The sequence below is a fragment of the Neofelis nebulosa genome, chromosome 2 (genome assembly GCF_028018385.1).
Source record: "Neofelis nebulosa isolate mNeoNeb1 chromosome 2, mNeoNeb1.pri, whole genome shotgun sequence".
NCBI classification, from domain to species: domain Eukaryota; kingdom Metazoa; phylum Chordata; class Mammalia; order Carnivora; family Felidae; genus Neofelis; species Neofelis nebulosa.
Genome location: NC_080783.1, coordinates 116,453,703 through 116,476,944, shown reverse-complemented (window position 1 = coordinate 116,476,944; position 23,242 = coordinate 116,453,703). Strand labels below are relative to the sequence as shown.

Sequence of the window (23,242 nt, the reverse complement as noted above, 5' to 3'; positions counted from 1 at the left end):
TGGGTAAAATCAATAGGCTTTCCTTCTCCTTTGAGTCCTCTACATTATGTTTAATGATTGAAGCAAAAAATACAACACTATCTGTTTCTAAATGATTACAGAAAAAATAATTAATACCAATTACAAATGGGGATATTAAAGGGCGGTAAGATGTCAACACTTAAAGTGTTAAAATGACACCAACAGACTGTGATGTTATGAGACATAATGCAATGCTCACTACAGCAATTACTGGAAAAGGTATACAAGGTGATACACCAGCAAACATAAATAAATCAAAATGGGATTCTTACTTAAGATTTTTTTTAAGGTTTTTTGTTTGTTTTATAGTAATCTCCATTCCCAATATGATGTGGCTCAAACCCACAACCGCAAGATCAAGAAATGCACACTCTTCCAACTGAGCCATCCAGGTGCCTCTCAAAATGGAATTCTAAAAAATGTTCAAATTACCTACAGGAAGGCAGAGAAAAAAACACAGAAATAAAAACCCAAACAAACAGAAAACAAAAAATAAAACAGCAAACGTAAGCCCTAACATATTAATAATTTTATGTAATTAATATAAGTATACCAATTAACAGAGATTGGCAGAGCAAATTAAAAAACATAACTCAACTCCCAACTACATGCAGTCCACAAAAAAGTTGCTTCAAATACAACAGCAGAGACAGGTTGGAAGCAAAAGAATGAAAAAAGATATATCATGTAAACACCAATCAAAGGAAAGCAAGAGTAGCTATATTAATAATCAGATAAACCGACCACAAAGCACATTATATAATATTCAAGCCACCAAGAAGACAGTTGGTATGTATGTACCAAACAACAGAGCTCCAAAATCTGTTAAACAAAAACTGACATAACAGAAAGAAGAAAATAATTATAGTTGGAGATTTCAACACCCCTCATTCAACTGACAGAACAATTAGACAGAAAATCAGCAAAGATTAAAAAAAAAAAAAAAATGACAGCCTCAACGAACAGGGTCTAATTAACATTTACAGAAATATTCCACCACACAATAGCAGGTACACATTCCTATATTCTTTATATTCTGTCCCCAGAATATAAACCAACAAACAAACCTCAGCAAATTTACAAGAATGAAATCACAGATTGTATTCTCCAACTACAATGGAATTAAACTAGAACTCAGTAACAGAAAGAGAACAGGAAAATCACCATACACTTGGACACTAAACAACACACTTCTAAAAAAAAAATCAATGAATCAAAAATGAAGTCTCAAAGGAAATACAAAGTACACAGAAATAAAATATGAATGTAATCACAAAACAGTAAAATTTGTGGGACACAGCAAAAGCTGTACTTAGAGACAATTTTATTGCGCTAAAATGCTTATAGTGGAAAGAGGAAAAGTCAAATCATCTAAGTTTCCATTTTAAGAACCTAGAAAAAGAACAAAATCAGGGCGCCTGGGTGGCTTGGTTGGTTGAACATCCAACTCTTGGTTTCAGCTTGGGTCGTGATCCCAGGGTTGTGGGATTGAGCCCCACATCAGGCTCCAGGCTGAGTGTGGAGCCTGCTTAGGATTCTCTCTTTCTCCCTCCGTCCCTCTCCCCTACTTGGGCCATGTGCTCTCCCTCTCTCAAAAAAAAAAAAAAAAAGAACAAAATAAACACAAAAGCAAGCAAGCAAAAGGAAGTAATAGACAACATAAATTAATGAATTTGAAAACAGAAAAATATTTTTAAAAAAATAAATGAATTCAAAGCTGGTTCTTTAAATAGATCAATAAAATTGACAAGCCCTCAGTTAGACACAAAAAAACCCACTACCAATATCAGAAATGAAAAGAAGGAAAAAAAATGAAACAAAAAAAGGGATATCACTACAGACTTTGAAGAAACCAAAGAGATAAGTGGTAATTCTAGGAACAACTTACAAATGTAAATTTGACAACTTGGACAAAACAGATAATTCCTTAAAAAAAAAAAAACTAAAACACCTGACCCCACATAAAACAGATGACTTGAATGGTCCCATAATTATTAGGAAATTGAATCCATAATTTAAAGAGTCTCAAAAAAGAAATCTCCAGGTCCAGACGGAATGAATTTTTATTTAGAGTTAATATCATTTCTACACAATCTCCTCCAGAAACTGGTTGAGAAAGGAGACACTAATTCACCTTATGAAGCTAGAATTACCCTGATACCAAAACCAGGCAAACTCACTACAAAAACAAAGCAAACAAACTGACAAAAAGCTAGAGCTCAGGGGCACTTGGGTAGCTCAGTCAGTTAAGCATCCGACTCTTGATCTCCACTCAGGTCTTGATCTCACAGTTGTGAGTTCAAGCCCCACGTTGGGCTTTGCAATGGTTGTGAAGCCTACATAAAAACAAACAGAGATCAATACTCCTCATGAAAACAAATACAAAACTTTTTTTTTTTTTTTTTAGTTTATTTATTTTGAGAGACAGAGAGAGTACACACATGTGAACAGGGGAAGGGCAGAGAGAGAGAAGGAAAGAGAGAATCCCACGCAGGCTCCACGCTGTCAGCGCAGAGCCCAATGTGGGGCTCAATCCCACAAATGGTGAGATCATGACCTGATTTGGAATCAAGAGTCATATGCTTAACCAACTGAGTCACCCAGGTGCCCCAAGGAACAAAAATTCTTACTATTAGCAAATAAAATTTAGCAATATGCAAAAGAATTATACAACATGACCAAATATGATTTATTCTAGAGAAGCAAGAATACTGGCTCAACATTTAATTATCAGCCAACATAATCCACCATATTGCCAAAGAAGAAAAATAACAGATGATCCATCAACTTATGCAAGAAAGCATTTGATAAAATTCCACACTAATTCTGCTTAAACAAAACAAAACAAAACAAAAAAACAGAAAAATAAGAAGAGAGGGAAATGTCCTCAACCTGGTAACAGAATCTACCTCCTACCACCAAAAAACCCAAAATAAAAATAAATAAGTAAGTAAGTAAGTAAGTAAAGAAGCCTAAAGTTAATATTATGCTTAACAGTGAAAGACAATGCTTTCTATGATTGGCAACTAGGCAAGAATGTTCCATCTCATCACTAAATCAAACATAGTGTGGGAAGCTCTAGCCAGTGCAAAAATGCAAGAAAAGGAAACAAAAGGCATAAAGATCAAAAAGGAAGATATAAAACTGTCCCCATTCACAGATGGCATGATTGTCTTTGTAGAAAATCCTAAGGAGGGGTGCCTGGGTAGCTCAACCAGTTGATCATCCAACTTTCTATTTCAGCTCAGGTCATGATCTCACATCTCATGGCTCTGTTCATGAGCTCAAGCCCCACATCAAACCTGTGCTGACAACACGGAGACTGCTTGGCATTCTCTTTCTCTCTCTCTACCCCTCCCCTGCTCGAGCATGTACGATCTCTCTCAAAATAAACTTTAAAAAAAAAGTAGATCACTTATATATTGCTGGTGGATGTAATACAGTACAGCCACACAGCCACTCCAGAAAATAGTTTGGAAGTTTCTTTAAAAAATAAACATGCCACTAACATACAAACCAGCACTACACTAGTGGGTGTTTATCCCCAAAAATGAAGACTGTATCTACACAAAAACCTGTCCACAAATGTTTATAATACTTTTATTTGTAATAGCCAAAAACTGGGGGGGGAGGGTGGTAAGTCCTTTAATAGGTGGACTACCTGTGACATACACCCAAATCACTGAATACTACTCGGCAACAAAAAGGAATGGAATATTATTACTACACACAACTGGATGAGAATCACGTGAGTGAAAAAAGCCAAGAGTAAAAGCTTACATAATGTATAATCCTATTCATAAAATACTCTTTGAATGACAAAATTATAGAAATAAAGGACAGATTGGGGTTGCCCAGAGAGAGGGGGAGGGCACAAAGAAAGGTGTGGCTTTCAAAAGGCACCATTAGTGACCCTTGTGATGGTAGAAATCTGTGTCTTGGTCGTGATGGTGCCTATTAGTTTTGCAAGACACTATCATTGAGGGAAACTGAGTTAAGGGTAGGAGATCTCTGTATTACTTTTCATAACTGTATATGAACCTAAAATTATCTCAAAATAAGAAGTTTGGGGACACCTGAGTGGCTCAGATGAGTGTCCAACTTCGGCTCAGGTCATAATCTCACGGTTCGTGGGTTCAAGCCCCACATGGGGCTTGCTGCTGTCCGCACAGAGCCTGCTTCGGATCTCTGTCCCCCCCCTCTTTCTGCCCCTCCCCCACTGGTACACACACTCTCTCTCTTTCTTAAAAATAAGCAAACCTTTAAAAACAATAGGTTTAGGGGCGCCTGGGTGGCGCAGTCGGTTAAGCGTCCGACTTCAGCCAGGTCACGATCTCGCGGTCTGTGAGTTCGAGCCCCGCGTCAGGCTCTGGGCTGATGGCTCGGAGCCTGGAGCCTGTTTCCGATTCTGTGTCTCCCTCTCTCTCTGCCCCTCCCCCGTTCATGCTCTGTCTCTCTCTGTCCCAAAAATAAATTAAAAACGTTGAAAAAAAAAATTAAAAAAAAAAAACAAAAAAACAATAGGTTTAGAGGCGCCTGGGTGGCTCTGTCAGTTAAGTGTCCAGCTTTGGCTCTGGTCATGATCTCACGGTTTGTGGGTTCCAGCAGCATTTTGGGCTCTGTGCTGACAGCTCAGACCCTGGAGCCTGCTTCGGATTCTGTGTCTCCCTCCCTCTCTGCCCCTCCCCTGCTTACACTGTCTCTGTCGCTCTCTCTCAAAAATAAACATTAAAATAATAGTAACATTTAGTTTAAAAGTTTTTAAAATACTTTTAAAGTCATATACTTCATCTTCCTTTTGAACTTTAAAATCTATCGGGGCGCCTGGGTGGCGCAGTCGGTTAAGCGTCCGACTTCAGCCAGGTCACGATCTCGCGGTCTGTGAGTTCGAGCCCCGCGTCAGGCTCTGGGCCGATGGCTCGGAGCCTGGAGCCTGTTTCCGATTCTGTGTCTCCCTCTCTCTCTGCCCCTCCCCCGTTCATGCTCTGTCTCTCTCTGTCCCAAAAAAAAAAAAAAAAAAAAAAAAAAAAAAAAGTTGAAAAAAAATAAAATCTATCAAGTACTATTAAACAATTCATGAAATTAATTCAATGACATTAAATTTATATAGTAATTTTGAAAGAAGAAGAGCATCATGACTTTGAATTTCCTCATCCAGGAATATAGTATGTGTTACATTTATTCAGATCTTTTCTAATGTCCTTTAATAAAATTTTATAGTCTTCCTAAGTCTTATGTATTTCTTCCTCTATTTTTAGGTAATTTATAGTTACTAGTATTATTGTGAATTAAATCATTTTTCCATTTCAACTTCTAACTGGTTTTTGCTAGAATAAAACAAAACTATTGATTTCAGTATATTTATATTGTATCCAAATTACTAATTTGTCTTACCTAAAAGTATTTAATTTATTGGATTTTCTTAGTATAAAATCACATCATCTACAAGGAATGATTATTTTACCTTTCCTTACTCAATATTTACAGTATGTTGTTTTCTTCTCTTACAGCATTATTGCAAGGTTCTTAATCCATGGGTCAATGGATAAACCCCCCCCCCCCCCTCCACCAGGGGAGGCTGGTTTGTGAACTTGGAGGAAAAATTTTATCTTTATTCTCATTAATCTCTAACTGAAATCTAGCATTTCCTTCAACCATGAAAGTACACAGTAAACCACCACAGTATTAGTAACTGTGACTGTCATCAGTAGGAATCAGATATTTTTATATCACAATTACTAAAAATATTTAGGATTAACATCCAATACTACTCAAAAATAGGGGAATTATGGGACGCCTGAGTGGCTGAGCCTCCAACTCCTGATTTCGGCTCAGGTCATGATCCCAGGGTCGTGGAACCAAACCCCATATCAGGCTCTGCACTGATAGCACAGAGCCTGCTTGGGATTTTCTCTCTCTCCCTGTTTCTGCCCCTCCCCTGCTTGTACATGCACAAGCATTTAAAATAAATAAAATAAATAAATTTTTTTTAACATTTATTTTCCTGAGAAAGAGAGAGAGAGAGAGAAAGGGAGGGGAGAGAGAAAGGGAGACAGAATCCAAAGCAGGCTCCAGGCTCAGAGCCATAAGGCACGGAGCTGTCAGCACAGAGCCAGATGCAGACTCAAACCCACAAACTGTGAGATCATGACCTGAGCCAAAGTCAGATGCTTAACCGACTGAACCACCCAGGTGCCCCTGTAATATGAACATTTTTAAATATTTTTATTATTTAAGTGCATTACTATAGAAAAATTAGAAAAGATGCAGTAAGCCAGAAGATAAAACTTTTCAATCTCTAGTAGTTCCACTATATATTGCTATTTTATGCACTGAATAACTAAGGGATATCTAAGAAAGGTTCAACAAGGAGAGCAAGCTGTCTCCTTGTATTCCAGCTTTTCCAAGCACATGCCAGCTGAGTCTAAGGGTTCCAACATGGCCGAAGAAGCAGAGCCTTTTATTTTAGGGGTAAGGGTGACATAAAAGTGAGGTAAGAATTTTTTTACCTACAAAGCAGAAGTTCTGCTCCTGAGTTTTACAAGGAGTAAAGGGGGAGTAGAAAGTGCATGAATAGCAATACCTAACACTTTTTTCTCAGCCCTCGCTGTGGGTTAGGCACTACTGTGAACAACCTGTGTGCCTCTCATTTATTCCCATAATGACCCAAAGGAAGTGAGAAAGGGTTCAACAGTTCTCACCAAAGACATCCACGTCCTACAAGAGGTTAAGCAACTTTGATCTAGACAATCTCCAAAGCAAACGTGGATATATCTCTGACTTATCCATGATTTCATTGGACTTAATTGGGGGGGGGGGGAGGTAGTTCTGTGGATTTAACAGCTTTTTTTAAAAAATCAGGAATGGATTTTTTTTAATCTGAAGCAAATACTTTTGTAAAGTATTTATTAATATAAAAGTTTTTTCTTTTAGCTTGCTAATGACATAAATTATAGAAGTTTTCTCAGGTTGAACCATCTTTTGAGTTCCTGGACTAAACCTTACTCAGTAATTCCAGAAGACTGAATAATCTAAAACTCCATGTCCGCCTAGAATCTCAGAATGGGACCTCACTTGGAAACAGGGTCTCTGAAGATATAATTAGCTAAGACTGGGTCGAAATGGGTTACGGTGGGCTCTAAATCCAATGACTACTCTCTTTATAAGAGCAAGGAGAGAAACCTAGATACAGGGACACAGAAAATGGAGTGACATGTCCACAAGCTAGAGAAGAAGGAGAGATTTCTGCCTCAGAAACTCCAGAAGGAACCAAAGCTACCAACATCTTCATTTCATATTCTGAGCCTCCAGCACTGTGAAAGAGTATTTTTTGTTTGTTTTAAACCCCCAAGTATGTGAATTTGCCACAGCAGGCCTGGGAAACTAATACAATAATGATGTATGATTCTTTTAACATACTCTGGATTTGATTTACTAAGATTAGCTCCTTTTAAATTTTTTTTTAACGTTTTTATTTTATTTTTGAGAGAGAGAGAGACAGAGCATGAATGGGGGAGGGTCAGAGAAAGAGGGAGACACAGAATCAGAAACAGGCTCCAGGCTCTGAGCTGTCAGCACAGAGCCCAACACGGGGCTCGAACTCACGGACCACGAGATCATGACCTGAGCCAAAGTCAGACGCTTAACCGACTGAGCCACCCAGGCGCCCCAAGATTAGCTCCTTTTAAATGGAAGAACTTAGGATAGCATAGTTAAGGAATATTCTTATTCCACTGAAGTCAAGTACCTTCTACTCAAATCACAATTTGACAGAAATTACAGAAAAACAATAAATATAACATATTTTAGTCAGTCAACATAGTCTCCCAGATTTACCAAAAAGCTACTTCTAAACATAACTTCCTTTCCTGAATTTGAGAATAATACAAAACTAAGTTCACTGAAAACAGGACTGAGGAAATCAGAACTGATAAAAAAGCATTAGAAGCTGAATAGACAAGGGGTGCCTGGGTGGCTCAATTAAGTATCCAACTCTTAATTTCAGCTCAGGTCATGATCTCAAGGTTGTGAGATCAAGCCCCTCCCTCTCCCTCTGCCCCTCTCTCACTTTCTCTCTTAATAAAAGAAAAAAGTTGAATACATAATATGAACATTTGTTCATAAAGAAATACTGGAACAATAATTCATCATATTCTTAATGTCTAAAATATGAGTCACTTTGGGAGCCACCTGCAGCCGGTTAAGCGTCTGGCTCTTGATTTCGGCTCAGGTCATGATCTCACAGTTCCTGAGTTCAAGTCCCACATCAGGCTCTATGCTGACAGTGCAGAGCCTGCTTGGGATTCTCTGTCTCCTTCTCTCTCTTCCCCTCCTCCAGTCATGCTATCTCAAAATAAATACATAAACTGTAAGCAAAATAAAGTATGAATTACTTTGGATATGTTTTTAATTTTTTCTTTATTATTCCTAAAATCTACCTCCAAACTATATTTAAAATAAACTGCAACTAACCTAAAAACACAAAACCTCTTTTATGCATGTCTTTTATTATAAGTTCAGGCATTTATAACTGCCCTTAATACTGGATAAAGAATGTACTTAAATACAATTAAAATGATGATGCATCATTGCAAACTACAGTAATCAAAACAGTATGGTACTGGCACAAAGATTTACATACCAGTAGATTAGAGTCTAAAAATAAACCATTATATGTACAGTTAAATGATTTAACAAGGGTTCCAAGACAATTCAATATTTTTTTTTCAACAAATGCTACAGGAAAAACTGTATATCCACATACAAAAGTACCCTTACTTACATCACATATACGAATCAGCTCAAAATAGATCAAACACCTAAATGTAAGAATTAAAGCTAGTAAACTCTTAGAAGAAAGCACAGGAGGAAAGTATCATGACAATGAATTTCGTAACTTCTTGAAGACAATTTGCAAGATGAAAAAAGTTCTGGAGGTGGATGGTGGTGATGGCTGTACAACAATGTGAATATACTAAGGGCACTGAACTGTACACATAAAAATGGTTAAAGTAGCAAATTTTATGTTATGTGTATTTTGCCACAATAAAAAAAAACTATAATATATCAGAAAAAATGTTTTTCCAGAAAAATTTTGAAGTGGCTCTGTATCACTGAAATGGAAAGTTATCTACCATATATGATTATAGAAAAAATAAGCTACAGAAAAAAACATATAAAATGTTCTTTTTTAAAATTTATATGTATAACAAAAGCCTGGAAGAACTCATTTAATATTAACTGCATGCCTACTATATGCCAGGCACTGTTGCAGATCCCAGATATAAAGCAATAAATAGAACAAAGATCCCAATACTTATGAACTTTATATGCTAGTGGGAGAGAGAAATCAACAAGATAAATAATTAAAATATAAACCAGATGACAATATGAAAGTGACATTTTATAGGAAAAAATAGATAAATAACAAATTTCATATGGTTCAAACTAATAATTTGTTATACAGTGATAAATAGGGAGAAAAATAAACTATAGGAAGTCAAATCAGAAGTATATAAAGGTCGGGACACCTGGGTGGCTCAGTCAGTTAAGCATCCGACTTCACCTCAAGTCATGATCTTGCAGTTTGTGAGTTTGAGCCCCGTCCGACTACACCTGAAGTCATGATCTTGCAGTTCGTGAGTTTGAGCCCTGCATAGGGCTCTGTGCTGACAGCTGGGAGCCTGGAGCCTGCTTCAGCTTCTGTGTCTCTCTCTCTCTCCCCCTCCCCTGCTCACACTCCGTGTGTGTGTGTGTGTGTGTGTGTGTGTGTGTGTGTCTCACAAATAAACATTAAAATATATATATTAAAAAAAAGTATATAAGGTTGAAGAATAGGAGGACAGCAATTTTATTTTTTTAATTTTTTTTTTAACGTTTATTTATTTTTGAGACAGAGAGAGACAGAGCATGAACGGGGGAGGGGCAGAGAGAGAGGGAGACACAGAATCCAAAGCAGGCTCCAGGCTCTGAGCCATCAGCCCAGAGCCCGATGCGGGGCTCAAACTCACGGACTGCGAGATCCTGACCTGAGCTGAAGTCAGACGCTCAACCGACTGAGCCACCCAGGCGCCCCAGGACAGCAATTTTAGATAGTGAGGAAAGACATCATTGAAAAGGTAATAGGAAATTGGAGATAAGAAAAGGAGATAAAGGAATTAACCATGCAGGTATCTGGAGAAAATGCATTCCAGACAGAGTGCAAAGACACAGGGTGAGAACATGCCTGTTAAGTTCTAGAAATAGTATGGATGATATCATGGCTAGAATGAAGTGAGCAAAGGTTACACAATAAACTAATAGTGGTTATCTCTGAGATGGCATTTAGAGACTTCTACATTTAATTTTCTGTATATCCATATTATTTTGTCTTTTACATTAAGCATATATTACTTTTATAACTGGGAAATACACGATCCCAAGTTTTTAAAAAAGAAAATGAATGTGTGTGTGTGTGTGTGTGTGTGTGTGTGTGTGTGTGGCATGCATTGAAAATCTGAGAGAACACAGCTCAAACTTTACAATTAGATAAACCTGGATTCCAATCCTAGGGTTACCACTTACCACCTGTAGGACCATAAGCAAATTACTTAATCTTTCTGAGTTTATCTGTAACATGCAACTAATAATAATACCTACCTTTGGAGAAGATTATATTAGATACTGCAAGTGAAAAGTACTTAGCATAGCACCTGACACAGTGTAAGTAGTACTTAAATAGTAGCTTTATAAATATATATCAAACACCAAAATGTTAACTGATTTTGCTATTATTAACTTTTTCATTACAAAAGTAATATATTAAAATATGGATATATAGGGTGCCTGGGTGGCTCATTCAGTTAAGCATCCGACTCTTTGTCTCAGTTCAGGTCTTGATCTCAGGGTCTTGAGTTCAAGCTCTACACTGGGCTCCACATTGGGCGTGGAGCCTACTTAGAAAAATATATGTATACTGCACACACACACACACATACACACAATATTATAGATATACAGAAAATGCTATACATATCCAGAAAACCAAATGTGAAAGTCTCTAAAAATACTCAACAATACAGAAGCAAACAATCAAAAGTAAAATCCTTGGGGCACCTGGCTGGCTTAGAGCATGCAACTCTTGATCTCAGGGTCATGAGTGCAAGCCCCACACTGGGCATGGAGCCAACTTAAAAAAAAAAAAAAGATTAAATAAAATAAAAGTAAAATCCTCTACACACGTACTCCAATCCCACCTCCCCCCTATGGTATTAATATTTTGAAACCTTCCAAATCTTTTTCTATATATCATATATTATAGCTTGGGTAATTTTTACATAAGACAGGGAGAGATCATATTATATTTATTCTGAATCTTGTTTTTTCCATGTAATAATACACTGGAAGGTGTGTCATGTCAATAAATACAGGTAGCACACTCTTTTTAATAGTGATAAGGTACTTCACAGTACAAATGTATATATTTATAACATTCAAACTATCACTATCATAAATGTTTCAATAAATATAACTGTGTATCTTTATGCGTGGTGACAGTATTTCTACACTAACAAATTTCTGAAAATGACTCCCTGGATGTAAGGGAACATATTTAAAACTTTACACATTACCCTCCAAGAAAGCTACACCAATGAAGAGCCTCACCAACAATATCAAATTATCCATGTGTCCACCAGCCCTGGGTTCTGGCAATCCTTCAAATTTTTACTGATTTTCTAGGTATAAAATGATTATCATTGTTGGTTTAATGTTCATTTATCTGTTATTAGTAAGACTGAGTATATTTTTATATTATTGCTAATACTTTTTCTATTCCATCCTATAAAATTTAAATAGTGATTACATGTAACGTCCCTAAGAAAAAGCAAAATCTTCCCATAAAAAAATAAAGCTCACTTCTAGTAATAGGTTTATATAGAATCCATGAGTTAGAGGAATTTAGAGAAAGAAAAGATGATTCTGAGATGGTTTAAATTAAGATGTGGCACAGTCTGTAGCACAGAGAAGGTGCTCAGTAACAGGAAAAAGTAAAGGAAACAGGGCAGCCAGCCAGCAGTTTCAAAAAGGTAAAGTGAATGTGGGCCTCAGAAAAAGTAAAGGAGAGCAAAAAGGCATTCCACATAGACAAAGGACATAAGCAAATCCTAAAGGGAGGTATGAAAATAATTGTGAAGAACTGTCAGACCTATACAGAGCACAGAGTCTGTATTTGGGAAAAAAAAAAACAAAAACGATCTCAAGTGTTAATTGTGAGAAGGCCTTGAATGACAAGATAAAATCTTAGATTTGATTTAACAAAGACAAAATATATCTTTAAGTGAGAGTGACAAAAATAAAATGTAAATTAAAGATTAATCTGACATATTTAAAGTTTGAAGTAATAGAAGCAGGGAAATGAATGAGACTAACCAAAATGAGGCGATAAAGACATAGTATGACAGCAGGATGAAAAAGTAAAGGAACCTCTATAATTTTAAACTATATAACTTCTGAATAAAAATAAGGGGGTAGGGGTGTCTGGGTGGCTCAGTAGGTTAAGTGTCCAACTTCGGCTTAGGTCATGATCTCACAGTTTTGTGAGTTCGAGCCCCATGTCGGGCTCTGTGCTGACAGCTCAGAGCCTGGAGCCTGCTTCAGATTGTGTCTCCCTCTCTCTGTGTCCCTCCCCGGCTCACACTCCATCTCTCTCAAAAAAAAATGAATAAACATTAAAAAAAAAAAAAATAGTGAGGTAAGTGTATACATCTACTTTTTTTCTCTCCCACTAAAAATTTATATAAAGAAGAAAAACAATTTTATACAAGACATAAAATCCATGGATAGAAAAAATGGAAGAAAGAAAAGAGCAACAAATTTTTGGAAACTGGAACCTTTGCCTTGATAGATCCACAAGAACTAAATCCTAGGCACCTGGGTGGCTCATTCGGTTAAGCATCCAACTTGAGCTCTGGTTGATGGCCGTATCCAGTTCTCTGCTGTCAGCAGAGAGCCCACTTTGGATCCTCTGTCCCCCCTTCTCTCTGCTTCTCTCCCCCTCTGGCACACTCACACATGCACACTCTCTCTTTCAAAAAAAAAAAAAAAGAAAAGAAAAGAAAAAAGAACTGAATCCTAACCCAACAAAGGGAGAAGCAGGAAACTACCTCAATATATGTTAGAATCCCCCAAAGTCTCAGGAACTGGTGACTCCAGGCATAGTAGTGGGAGGTGTGTATGAATGAAAGCTAAAGTAAAAAGGATTGGTTCCGGGTGCCTGGGTGGCTCAGTCAGTTAAGCGTCCGACTTCAGCTCAGGTCATGATCTCACGGCTTATGGGTTCGGGCCCTGTGTTGGGCTCTGTGCAGCTCGGGGCCTAGAGCCTGCTTTGGATTCTGTGTCTCCTTCTCCCTTCCCTGCTTGTGCTCACGCGCGCGCTCTCTCTCTCTCTTTCTCAAAAATAAACATACATTAAAAAAAAAAAAAAAAAGGATTGCTTTAACATCTGCTTAAGCAGCAGGTGGATTTCCAGGTCCTCACCCTGTTCCTTCTAGCAGGGAAACTGCCCAATATATGGAAACAAACGAAAATGAAAATACAACAATCCAAACGCTTTGGGATGCAGCAAAGGCAGTCCTGAGAGGAAAATATATTGCAATCCAGGCCTATCTCAAGAAACAAGAAAAATTCCAAATACAAAATCTAACAGCACACCTAAAGGAAATAGAAGCAGAGCAGCAAAGACACCCCAAGTGCCCCCTTCCTTTCATTTCTAATTGTGGTATAGCTTACACAGAGCAAAGTGCAAAAATATTAATTGCACAACTCAATTAATTTTTATATATGTATAGACCCATGTGACCACAACCCAGATAATACAGAATACCATCACTCCAGACAGCTTTCTTTTTTTTTTTAGTTTTTTTTTTTTTAAGTTTATTTATTTGTTTTTGAGAGAGAGAGAGAGAGTAAGAAAGAGAGAGAGACAGAGACAGAATCCGAAGCAGGCTCCAGGCTCTCAGCTGTGAGCACAGAGCCCGATGTGGGACTCCAACTCACAAACCACGAAATCATGACCTGAGCCAAAGTTGGATGCTTAACCCACTGAACCACCCAGGCGCCCCCAGACAGCGTTCTTGTACACTGTCCTTACCCCCTCCATCATAAAAATAACTACTCTTCTGACCTATGTTTATTATGGGTTAATTTTGCTATCGTTATCTTCAAATCATCAGAATCATATGGAATATATCTGGCTTCTTTCACACAGTATTGCATCTATGAGAGTTATCCATATTTTGCAAAATAGTAGTTTATTGCTGTGTAATATTGCTATGCAACTGTGTCATAATTTATTTTATACATTCTATTGTAACTGGACCTTTGGATTGTTTCCGGTTTCATACTATTATGAATGACGTTTTTATGAACATTCTTTTTTTTTTTTTTTTTTTTAAACGTTTTTTATTTATTTTTGGGACAGAGAGAGACAGAGCATGAACAGGGGAGGGGCAGAGAGAGAGGGAGACACAGAATCGGAAACAGGCTCCAGGCTCCGAGCCATCAGCCCAGAGCCTGACGCGGGGCTCGAACTCACGGACCGCGAGATCGTGACCTGGCTGAAGTCGGACGCTTAACCGACTGTGCCACCCAGGCGCCCCTGTGAACATTCTTATATATGTCTTTGGGGAACACAAATATGTATTCATTTTTGTTGGGTATACACAGAATTTAAATTTCTGGGACATATGGCAAACACATGCTTCATTTAGTGGATACTTCCAAACTATTTTCCAGAGTGACCATACCCATTTACACTCCTATCAGCAGTGTATTGGATTCCGGTTGCTCATCAGTCCTTCTAATTTTAGCCATTCTGGTGTGCACTGATGGTTGATAATGTGTCTCATCATGGTTCATCTTTTTAAAATAAGTTTATTTATTTATTTTGAGAGAGAGAGAAAGATTGAGCAGGGAAGGGGCAGAGACAGAGTGGGACAGAGGATCCAAAGCAGGCTGTGTGCTGACAGCAGAGAACCTGATACAGGGCTCGAACCCACAAATTGTGAGATCATGACCTGAGCCGAAGTCAGACTCTTAACCAACAGTCCCCCAGGCGTCCTGGTTTATCTTTCCCTAATGATGTTTATCTTTAACTAATGATGTTGAACACCTTTTCATAAACTTATTGACTATTTGATTAAAAAAAAAAAAAAAAGAAAAGAAAAGAAAAGAAAGAAACTGCCCTAATTCCACCCTGTCAAAAGACTGATTTGTTCTCTGGAGAGTATAAATCATTTTGATCTATTTGCCCCAGTCGGGGGAAACCAGGCGAAGCTGGAAGTAAGAGTACCATACTGAAAACAGCAGTGTATGCAAAATGGGTGCTTCACTCTTCCCTTGCTGTACTGCCTCTTCCCTGTATTCCATGTTTCCTCTTGGTTTACTCCTACTGGTGAAGAGTATCCTCTACTAAGCTCTTGAGAAACAGTGTAAGGGAGAGCTTGGATATATGAAAACATCTTTCTTATATTTCACTAACTGATAGTTTGCCTAGGTATGCAATTCTACGTCGGAAATTATTTCCCCTAAGAATTCTGAAGGCATTGCTTCATTGTCTTCTACTGTCGGGTGTGACTACTGAGAAGCAAGACCAATCTGATTCCAGATTCTTTTGAACTGACCAATTTTTTTTTCTCTGTAGCTTGTAGGATACTCTTTGTATCTGATGCTGAAATCTCATGATATTGTGCCTTGATGTGGGTGTGTTTTCATTCACTGGTCTGTCCCCTTCAATTTGGAAACTCATGTCTTCTACTGCTGGAACATTCTTTTAAACAAAAACAACAAAGCTTGGTTAAAAGAGATGAAAATGGTTGTTACTGGGGAAAAGGAACTGACAGAGGGAGTAGAGGACTGTTGTAAGAAATCACGTAAAACTAAGTCTTTAAATATATGCATGGATAATTTTGATTAAAATAACATACATTTAAATGTTTAAATATATGTATTTTAATTCATTTTTTTAAATTTTAATATTTCTTCATTTTTGAGAAACAGGGAGAGACAGAGCACAAGTTGGCGAGGGGCAGAGAGACAGAGAGAGAGAGACACCCACACAGAATCCAAAGCAGGCTCCAAGCTCCCAGCTGTCAGCACAGAGCCCAACACAGGACTCGAACTCATGAACCGCAAGGTCACAACCTGACCTGAAGTCAGATGCTTAACCGACTGAGCCACCCAGGTGCCCCAATTTTATTTCATTTTTTTAATGTTTATTTATTTTATTATTTATTTTGAGAGAGAGCGTGAGCAGGGGAGGGGCAGAGAGAGGGGGAGAGAGAGAATCCCAAGCAGGCTCTGCACTGTCAGCACAGAGCCTGATGTGGGCTCAAACTCACAAACCGTGAGATCATGACGTGAGCCAAAATCAAGAGTCTAACGCTTAACCAACTGAGCCACCCAGGTACCCCTAAATAAATATTTTAAATATATTTACATGATTAAAACATTTCATATGTTTAAATATACGTATGTTTTATGGAGGAGAAAAAAAAGATGACGTGATAACCAACCAGATAAATACATGAAAGCACCTAAAACACCTCTAGTTGCTTAGCCTGGGGAACTGGAAAAACTGCAACAGTCGTGAAAGATACCGAAAAGTCAGGAAGGGCAACACATTTGAAGGAAATGCTTGTGAGTATATACATAAATAGCGTATTAAATATTATTCAAATAGAGATAGCTCTTAAACAGATGAAAATATAGAAAAGAAGTTTATGTGAGAGAACAGGAATAAAAATTTTTGAGAATTTTTTTTTAAGAATCTTTAATATAGCGGTGCCTAGGTGGCTCAGTCAGTTAAGCCTCCGACTTCGGCTCAAGTCACAATCTTGCAGTTCACAAGTTCCAGCCCCTCATCGGGCTCTGTGCTGACAGCTTAGAGCTTGGAGCCTGCTTCGGATTCTGTGTCTCTCTGTCTCTCAAAAATGAATAAACGTTAAAAAAATATTTTTTTTTTAATGTTGACAATGTAGACGAATTGCCAACAATCAAATTGTCTCTACCCCCTACTAGTTATGAGACTTCAGACAAACTACTTATTCACTCTGTGCCTTAGTTTCCTCATTTGTAAAACAATAATACATACCTCATAAGACTGTTGCAAAAATTAAATAATACATACATATATATGAAGACTAAATGAAATAATACATTTAGAATAACTGGCATATATTAATAAATGCTATTATAAATTAATTCATGATGTTAATGACTTTATTAGTACTACCCTTTCAGAGATATTTTCATGTTAACAGTGCATAAAGATATGAACCCCAACATTCATTTATTCAACCAATACTCACTGAACGTCCTAGGCACCACTGGGAGCAGTGGAGAGTGTGGTGAAAAAGGAAGGTAAACATCCTGTTCTCATGGAACTTAAATTCTAATTAATTGTAAAAGTCATAAACTTTGTCCATTCAACTACAGTGAAAATATAGAGGGGAAAATGCAAAATGAAGAAACGATGAAGAGGGGCACCTGGATGGCTCAGTCGCCAGAACATACAACTGTTGATCTCAGGGTTGTCAGTTTGAGCCCCACAATGGGTGTAGAGATTATAAAAAAAAAGAAAGAAAGAAAGAAAGAAAGAAAGAAAGAAAGAAAGAAAGAAAGAAAGAAAGAATGAAGAGATGTAAATTTAGAGAATTAATTTGGAAAGTGAGAGACATTTCTAACATACAGAATAGCCAACAAAACAAAAAGTGCAACCTGGCCTATAGTAGGAACTTAACAAATGTTTAATCATTCCTAAAAATAGATGGCTCTACAAGCAAGGCCTATCACTGGGTGTGCATGATGGACCCACCAGATACAATCCAGCGAGCTCAAGCCTTGGATTTCAGAAAGGTCTTAAATGTATTTTTTTACTGGGGCGCCTGGGTGGCTCAGTGGTTGAGCATCCAATTCTTGATTTCAGCTCAGGTCATGATCTCACAGTTTGGTTCATGGAATGGAGGCACCTGTTGGGCTGTGTGCTGACAGCTCAGAGCCTGCTTGGGATTCTCTCTACACCACCCCCTCCCACCCCTCCCACATGTGCGTTTGCACACACATACATGCTTTCTCTCTCTCTCTCTCTCTCTCTCAAAACTTAAAAAAAAAAAAAAACAGAAGTTTTTTAAAAAAATGTATTCTTTTTCTGTTCCATCTAAATGAAATCTGCTATACCACCATAGACAGAAATGTTACCCTTGCACCCCTACATAGGATTGTACCACTAAGGAATTAACCTTTAAAATAAATACTGTGAGTGAACACCTTGAAGGAAAAAAAAAAAGGATGGCTCTGAAAACAGGTTCCACTATCAAGGATTCAAATTTTACCAGTTTTGGAATGAAATACCCACAATATGTCATGACCTGAGTAAAATCAAGGGGAAAAAAGGGTCTGTTTCCTTGACTATTACAATTTAGTTTCTGAAGATCACCACTTGGCGCTATGAAAATCCCTACTGTTATTGCCTTAAGAAAGTCATCAACAGCAGAGAACCACAAAAAACTTTTCATAAAACATCCATAAACAACACTAGAGTTCCAATAATGCAGTGGTATCTACTTCTTAATTTCTAAGAAAACAGAAGATTCCAGTTGATGCCACAAATCTAAATCATAGATCTGCACAGATCTAATATGCGGATGAAGGTTCTTTTTAAAAAATGTTAATTGTATTTCAAATGCTGAATTAGTAAATTATATTTAATATACTTTTCATGGGAATGCAAGCTGGTGCAGCCACTCTGGAAAACAGTATAGAGGTTTCTCAAAAAACTAAAAATAGAACTACCCTATGACCCAGCAATTGCACTATTCGGTATTTATCCAAGGGATATAGGTGTGCAGTTTCTAAGGGACACACGCACCCCCCATGTTCATAGCAGCACTATCAACAATAGCCACAGTATGGAAAGAGCCCAAATGTCCATTGATGGATGAATGGATAAAGAAGATGTGGTGTGTATGTATGTATGTGTATATATATATATATATATATATATATATATGTGTGTGTGTGTGTGTGTGTGTATATATGTGTGTGTGTATATGTATATATGTATATATATACATATACACACACACACACTGGAGTATTACTCAGCAACCAAAAAGAATGAAATCTTGCCATCTGCAACTACGTGAATGGAACTAGAGGGTATTATGCTAAGTGAAATTAGTCAGAGAAAGACAAATTTCATATGACTTCACTCATATCAGGACTTTAAGAGACAAAACAGATGAACATAAGGGAAGGGAAACAAAAATAATATAAAAACAGGGAGGGGGACAAAACAGAAGAGACTCATAAATATGGAGAACAAACTGAGGATTACTGGAGGGGGTGTGGGAGGGGAGATGGGCTAAATGGGTAAGGGGTACTAAGGAATCTACTCCTGAAATTGTTGTACTATATGCTAATTTGGATGTAAATTTAAAAATAAATAAGTGGTAAAAAAAAAAAAAGAATAAATAACACTTTTGTAAAAAAGAAAATAATATACTTTTCAAAAAGTTTTTGCAATAAAGTATCTTGACACCTTGACTTTATACCACATAAATTCCTTTTTTCCCATATCTGAAAAAAGTAAAAGTAATGGGTGAGAATTTTGTTAATTAATGTTTTCAAAACTATAATTTAAATAGTTGAAAAGAAAAATTCTTCCTAAATGTCAGCCTCACAAACCCAAAGAGTGTTCCTTCCTTTACCTTCCGCTACATTCTCCATCCACAATAAGTGGTACCTAATAGCACAAGAGGAGGTGTCCACTAACGAGAATACCAGAATCAAGGGAAGAAATACCTACACTCCTACACTTTCATTCACATCTCTGGTATGAATACTGAATTAGAAGTCAAATACCTGCTCTTTCCCCAACCAGCACCTTAGCCAATGCATTACGAATCATGCATGCAATTTACAAAGTGTTCCTCAGGCACTTGTACCCCAATGTTTATAGCAGCACTCTCAACAATAGCCAAATTATGGAAAGAGCCTAAATGTCCATCAACTGATGAATGGATAAAGAAATTGTGGTTTATATACACAATGGAGTACTACATGGCAATGAGAAAGAATGAAATATGGCCCTTTGTAGCAACGTGGATGGAACTGGAGAGTGTGATGCTAAGTGAAATAAGCCATACAGAGAAAGACAGATACCATATGGTTTCACTCTTATGTGGATCCTGAGAAACTTAACAGAAACCCATGGGGGAGGGGAAGGAAAAAAAAAAAGAGGTTAGAGTGGGAGAGAGCCAAAGCATAAGAGACTCTTAAAAACTGAGAACAAACTGAGGGTTGATGGGGGGTGGGAGGGAGGGGAGGGTGGGTGATGGGTATTGAGGAGGGCACCTTTTGGGATGAGCACTGGGTGTTGTATGGAAACCAGTTTGACAATAAATTTCATATATTGAAAAAATAAATAAATAAAATAAAATAAAAAGTGTTCCTCAATATTGTTAGTGTTCCACAGACAAAAAACAGCCAGGCTACCTTCATTAACTACCTACCCACCCACTTCTACTTGCCAATGGTAAGTAGAATTAGTGAACAATAACAGAATATGGGGAATTATCAATTCATGCAAAGAAAAAGGCATTATCGCATTAGACCTATTACTTTAACATAACTCGTAAGAGAGTAGAGTATAAACCACATTTTACTCTACTTGTGATCCAGCACCATGTTAAGACATAGTGAAAATGCAAAGGAACCAGGTTCCCTGCAAGATACGGAATGGCCACCAACAGTCCCTAAATCATACTCTACGTACAATTGACACGATCTTCACGCATTATTAATGCTGCAGATGAACTTAAATGAACCTTAGAAAAGTTAAATAATGATCACAAACACCTTTTGCAGACATATGTGAAGATGGAATTAACAAGAATTGGAGGGAATCTTAACAAAAAGCAGAAAGATAAAACAAAAAAAATCAAAGAAATAGGTATAATGTCTCTAGTCCCTAAAATGGCTCTGAGGAAAGATTTGACCATGCAATAAAAAATTCCGACCTGAAAACCATTTACTTTCTTTTCACTGAGCACAGTACATTTCCACCCTTGTCCCTCCACTCAGTCCACATATCCCAAAACACAGCAGGCTATAAAAGTCCACAATGCATCTATGACCGCTTCCTTTTGAAATAAAGGGGCAAAAGAAGAAAGGAAGGAAGAAAATACATTTTCTAATTTAATTATCAGGTGTGGAATGTATCAATAACTTGGAAGAGATGTGAGAATGTTTCAACATCAAAAAGGAAATCTACAAAATACAGAAACAGTCAAAGGATATTAAACAAAACTAAAATGTTTCATCAGCAAGGATTCTGCACAAATAAATACTATTTTCTGCTTCAGATTTAAGCTGATATCGATCAGCTAATGAAATGTGGTCAAAAGACTGTCATTCTGGTCACTGTTGTTTAAAAAAACAAAATAAAGCAGCCCCACCCACACTGCTGGAAAAAAGCTTCTGACATATGCACTAAACTTGTTTACCAAGGCCACCTCTTAATAAGAGAAATGCTTTGCAACTTGACTAGGGTTATGTAACTATTTTGCAATGTGTTATCAGTTTAAAATCATGTTTATTTACTCCCTAGTTTTAACACATAGGTTATTATTCTTCTATAAGGTCAGGTGGCCGTAATAATAACATCTTTCCAATTTTATTCCATCATTCAGAACTTCCCACAATAGAACTTTAGCCATTAATTTTATCTACTTTTCCTCTAAATTTTTTAAAAGATTATATGATATTGACATGTGACAAATTAGCTTCTTTAAATAGCTCTGTTCCCAAAAACATGGTAGTAAAGGTAATAAATTTAATAGTGACAACTTTTATAGCAAAACCTGAGTACCACAAAATAATACTGCAGTTCACAGACATGGAAAAAATCCAATTTCAGTTTCAAGGTGGGAACACCAGTGAATCCCTTCCCCTGCTGTATTTTCAAGCAATTCACCCCCAACTTCTGGCTTCTTTTTTAAGGATTTTTTTTTAAGGATTTTATTTTGAAGAGAATCGCCAAAGTCTGCAAGGTAAACTAGGATCCCTAAAATGAAATACTTCCCAGGGATAAATAACTGTAATATAGTGGAAAGAGGACTAGGAATTTAGAGACCTCATCTGCACTACACCCCACTCCATCACTTAGACATGATTGGCTAGATTTTTTTTGTTGTTGTTAATGTTCAAGCTCCCCCTTTAGAAGAGATGTTCACTGAAAAATGACAAGGAACTGAACTTTTCTTAAAGAATGGGGACTGCCTCGGTCTACACCAAACAAGATTTAAACCTGGGGTTCTTGCTGTAGGGCAAGATCTGCCCTGAACAACCATTACTCAAACTTCAGTCCTCAGCAGCTAAAGATACTAGAGGCACTAAATACGTGAATGCCAGTTTCGGGGGGGGGGGGGGGGGGGTGTACAGCCTAGAGAAACAGAGTACCCAAAGATTTTTTATTTTAAATGTAAACGTTTAAACGTTTGGAAGTTTAACACTTCAGCTAAACAGCAAGGCGGTCCAGTGTTTCTAAACCCGAATTACTTTTAAGGTAAAACGAGCCATTCTGCCCACAGTCATTCTGCATCAAGCCGTTCCGCGGGCAGAGTTGAAAGACGACCACATCGCACACCAGCACGCAGCTAGCAGAGGGGAGGCAGGCCAAGCCCAGCGCGGGGAGCCGCTCCAGCAGCACTCGCCCCACGCAACTCCCACCCGCACGCTCCCTCCCTCCACCCCGGGTCTCCCCAGTTCCCTAGGTCGGCCCCTCCCCCCGTTCCTCCCCTCCCCCACAACCCCCTCGCTGTCCCCGCGTGTCCTAGCTCCCTCAGCCCCAACTACGGCCCCTCAGCCCAGGGTCTCCTCAGCTGCCAAACTCTTCAGCCCCTCTTCCTTTGGAGGCGCCCCAGCCCTGCTACTCACCGGGGTTAGCAGCAGTCGCCGCCATGGCCGCAGATGCCACTGCCGTCGCACCACCCCCCTCCCAGTGGGAGGAGCCGCCGCCACCGAACTGGGGGAAGGGGGAGGGGAGAGCCACTCCCCAAACGCGGTACCCTACAGCCACCACCGCTACCGCGGAATCTAAGATGGCGGCTGCGGCAACCTCCCCCCCCCCCCCACCCCGGCCCCAGCCCCAGCCCCAGCCCCAGCCCCTGCGGAGCACACACCC

At 38.2% G+C, this 23,242-nt stretch overlaps 1 protein-coding gene across 4 annotated transcripts in view; it reads right to left on the bottom strand.

Moving 5' to 3' along the window:
• The window catches only part of ARNT (aryl hydrocarbon receptor nuclear translocator), an 80,390-nt gene extending 57,214 nt beyond the window's left edge, over positions 1 to 23,176 (bottom strand). For 3 of the 4 annotated variants that reach the window (XM_058715862.1, XM_058715864.1, XM_058715863.1), the window contains exon 1: positions 22,996 to 23,175. In XM_058715862.1, the coding sequence (XP_058571845.1) occupies positions 22,996 to 23,020 (25 nt within the window). In that variant the 5' untranslated portion in view covers positions 23,021 to 23,175. Of the gene's footprint in view, positions 1 to 22,995 lie in introns of all 4 variants that reach the window. The other variant, XM_058715865.1, reaches the window with a different exon arrangement.
• Positions 23,177 to 23,242: the final 66 nt, after the last annotated feature.